The sequence below is a fragment of the Borostomias antarcticus genome, assembly GCF_949987555.1.
Source record: "Borostomias antarcticus genome assembly, chromosome: 17".
Lineage (NCBI taxonomy): Eukaryota > Metazoa > Chordata > Actinopteri > Stomiiformes > Stomiidae > Borostomias > Borostomias antarcticus.
In genome coordinates, this window is record NC_140250.1 from 1,070,788 (window position 1) to 1,074,438 (window position 3,651).

At 52.9% G+C, this 3,651-nt stretch overlaps 1 protein-coding gene across 1 annotated transcript in view; it reads right to left on the reverse strand.

Annotated features, from left to right (window-relative positions):
• Nucleotides 1–3,651, reverse strand: part of rbpjb (recombination signal binding protein for immunoglobulin kappa J region b) — a gene marked incomplete at both ends in the record, with an annotated part of 24,622 nt that overhangs the window by 9,057 nt on the left and 11,914 nt on the right. The window contains one exon of the mRNA XM_084451538.1: nt 582–747. Coding sequence (XP_084307664.1) covers nt 582–747 — 166 coding nt within the window. The remainder of the gene's footprint in view (nt 1–581; nt 748–3,651) is intronic.

Here is a 3,651-nt window from a genome sequence, read left to right on the forward strand (position 1 = left end):
GAGAGAGAGAGAGAGAGAGAGGGAGAGAGAGAGAGAGAGAGAGAGAGAGAGAGAGAGAGAGACAGGGTGAGAATGAGAGAAAGAGAGGGAGGGAGACAGAGAGAGAGAGAAAGAGACCGTGATAATGAGAGAAAGAGAGAGAGGGGGAGGGAGAGAGAGAGAGTGAGAGAGAGAGAGGGAGAGAGAGAGAGAGAGAGAGAGAGAGGGGGAGGAAGAGAGAGAGAGTGAGAGAGAGTCATATCATTTGTGTTGGATAGGAAGGATAATGGCGCCGAAAATGTCACCTAGGCTACAGTGAACGGCGCGTTGTCTATTTGTCACCCTATGTCAAAACGGCCGCTAACCTTACTCGAAAAAACATTACTCAACAGTGCAAAGGAGAATTGTATGCTTACCTTTCCGTAGCTACTGTATTAGTCCCAAACATGCACTAAACCTCGATAAAGCTGTCATCCTCACTTTCCCTGATTCATCGTTTATGGTCTCGGGTAGTTTTCACCATTCCACTCAGAAAACCGTAATACCGGTAAAAACCGTCCAAGCCTAGTGTGTGTGTGTGTGTGTGTGTGTGTGTGTGTTACCTTTCCCTCCAGGTTGAGCTGCTGCATCTCCTGGTCGCTGTTCCCGATGCCGATGAAGGCGCAGGGCTGAGACTCCTGCTCCGAGCAGCCATCACGCTCCATCTGCTCCTTCTTCTTCTTCCACCCGCTGCCCATCAGGTACACACAGGGAGGGGGGCAGAAGAACCTGCGCACACACACACACACACAGGCACGCACACACACACACGCACACACACACACGCACACACACACAAACACGCACACACACACTATGCATTAGCATGATGGACAACACCTGCGCATAGTACACAGTATCAGACAACAGAGGAAGCTATGAGCGCACACACACACACACACATATACACACACACACACACACACACACACACACACACACACACACACAGCATTATCAGGATCCTACTGACCCCAGACCTGCAGTGACCCTACTGACCCCAGACCTGCAGTGATCCTACTGACCCCAGACCTGCAGTGACCCTACTGACCCCAGACCTGTAGTGACCCTACTGACCCCAGACCTGCAGTGATCCTACTGACCCCAGACCTGCAGTGACCCTACTGACCCCAGACCTGCAGTGACCCTACTGACCCCAGACCTGCAGTGACCCTACTGACCCCAGGCCTGTAGTGTTGTAGTGACCCTACTGACCCCCAGACCTGCAGTGACCCTACTGACCCCCAGACCTGTAGTGTTGTAGTGAACAGACCTCCTCCCCCCTGATCAGTAAGACTCTTTACGGTGCATGTTCTCATTTCAACCACTAGAGGGCAGACCTGCATCAGACCTGCATCAGGCTACGAGACCTGGGACCAGCTCAGGCTCCTGGTGTTCAGGACCAGCTCAGGCTCCTGGTGTTCAGGTCTGGGACCAGCTCAGGCTCCTGGGGTTCAGGTCTGGGACCAGCTCAGGCTCCTGGGGTTCAGGTCTGGGACCAGCTCAGGCTCCTGGGGTTCAGGTCTGGGACCAGCTCAGGCTCCTGGGGTTCAGGACCAGCTCAGGCTCCTGGTGTTCAGGACCAGCTCAGGCTCCTGGTGTTCAGGACCAGCTCAGGCTCCTGGTGTTCAGGACCAGCTCAGGCTCCTGGTGTTCAGGACTAACTCAGGCTCCTGGTGTTCAGGACTAACTCAGGCTCCTGGGGTTCAGGACTAACTCAGGCTCCTGGTGTTCAGGACTAACTCAGGCTCCTGGTGTTCAGGACCAACTCAGGCTCCTGGTGTTCAGGACTAACTCAGGCTCCTGGTGTTCAGGACCAACTCAGGCTCCTGGGGTTCAGGACTAACTCAGGCTCCTGGTGTTCAGGACTAACTCAGGCTCCTGGTGTTCAGGACTAACTCAGGCTCCTGGTGTTCAGGACTAGCTCAGGCTCCTGGTGTTCAGGACCAACTCAGGCTCCTGGTGTTCAGGTCTGGGACCAGCTCAGGCTCCTGGTGTTCAGGACTAACTCAGGCTCCTGGTGTTCAGGACCAACTCAGGCTCCTGGTGTTCAGGTCTGGGACCAGCTCAGGCTCCTGGTGTTCAGGACTAACTCAGGCTCCTGGTGTTCAGGACTAGCTCAGGCTCCTGGTGTTCAGGACCAACTCAGGCTCCTGGTGTTCAGGTCTGGGACCAACTCAGGCTCCTGGTGTTCAGGACCAACTCAGGCTCCTGGTGTTCAGGACCAGCTCAGGCTCCTGGTGTTCAGGACCAACTCAGGCTCCTGGTGTTCAGGACTAACTCAGGCTCCTGGTGTTCAGGACTAACTCAGGCTCCTGGTGTTCAGGACCAACTCAGGCTCCTGGTGTTCAGGACTAACTCAGGCTCCTGGTGTTCAGGACTAACTCAGGCTCCTGGTGTTCAGGACCAACTCAGGCTCCTGGTGTTCAGGACCAACTCAGGCTCCTGGTGTTCAGGACTAACTCAGGCTCCTGGTGTTCAGGACCAGCTCAGGCTCCTGGTGTTCAGGTCTGGGACCAACTGAGGCTCCTGGTGTTCAGGACTAACTCAGGCTCCTGGTGTTCAGGACTAACTCAGGCTCCTGGTGTTCAGGACTAACTCAGGCTCCTGGTGTTCAGGACTAACTCAGGCTCCTGGTGTTCAGGACCAACTCAGGCTCCTGGTGTTCAGGACTAACTCAGGCTCCTGGTGTTCAGGACCAACTCAGGCTCCTGGTGTTCAGGACTAACTCAGGCTCCTGGTGTTCAACTGAGGCTCCTGGTGTTCAGGACTAACTCAGGCTCCTGGTGTTCAACTGAGGCTCCTGGTGTTCAGGACTAACTCAGGCTCCTGGTGTTCAGGTCCTCATAACAGGCTACTTAACGAAGCATACCCCTCATTCCCTGTCAAACCCCATTACCGCTGCAATATTTTTTTTTGATAAACTATAGTAATACACGTGTAATAACTATAGTAATACTCATATAATTTCCATCAGCCAGGCAAAAGGGCAACACAATTTATCTACGTTGAGTCAAGCCAATGGGGGGGGAGGGGGGGGGGGGCTGTCTTTAATCCAAGTGTTTGCGGGAGATTGAGGGAGAAAAAAGACAGCTGTAAACAGAAATCCACCTTAAACAGACTGGGTTAACACACAGAGTCCACCTTAAACAGACTGGGTTAACACACAGAGTCCACCTTAAACAGACTGGGTTAACACACAGAGTCCACCTTAAACAGACTGGGTTAACACACAGAGTCCACCTTAAACAGACTGGGTTAACACACAGAGTCCACCTTAAACAGACTGGGTTAACACACCGAGTCCACCTTAAACAGCCTGGGTTAACACACAGAGTCCACCTTAAACAGACTGGGTTAACACACAGAGTCCACCTTAAACAGACTGGGTTAACACACAGAGTCCACCTTAAACAGACTGGGTTAACACACAGAGTCCACCTTAAACAGACTGGGTTAACACACAGAGTCCACCTTAAACAGCCTGGGTTAACACGCAGAGTCCACCTTAAACAGACTGGGTTAACACACAGAGTCCACCTTAAACAGACTGGGTTAACACACAGAGTCCACCTTAAACAGACTGGGTTAACACGCAGAGTCCACCTTAAACAGACTGGGTTAACACACAGA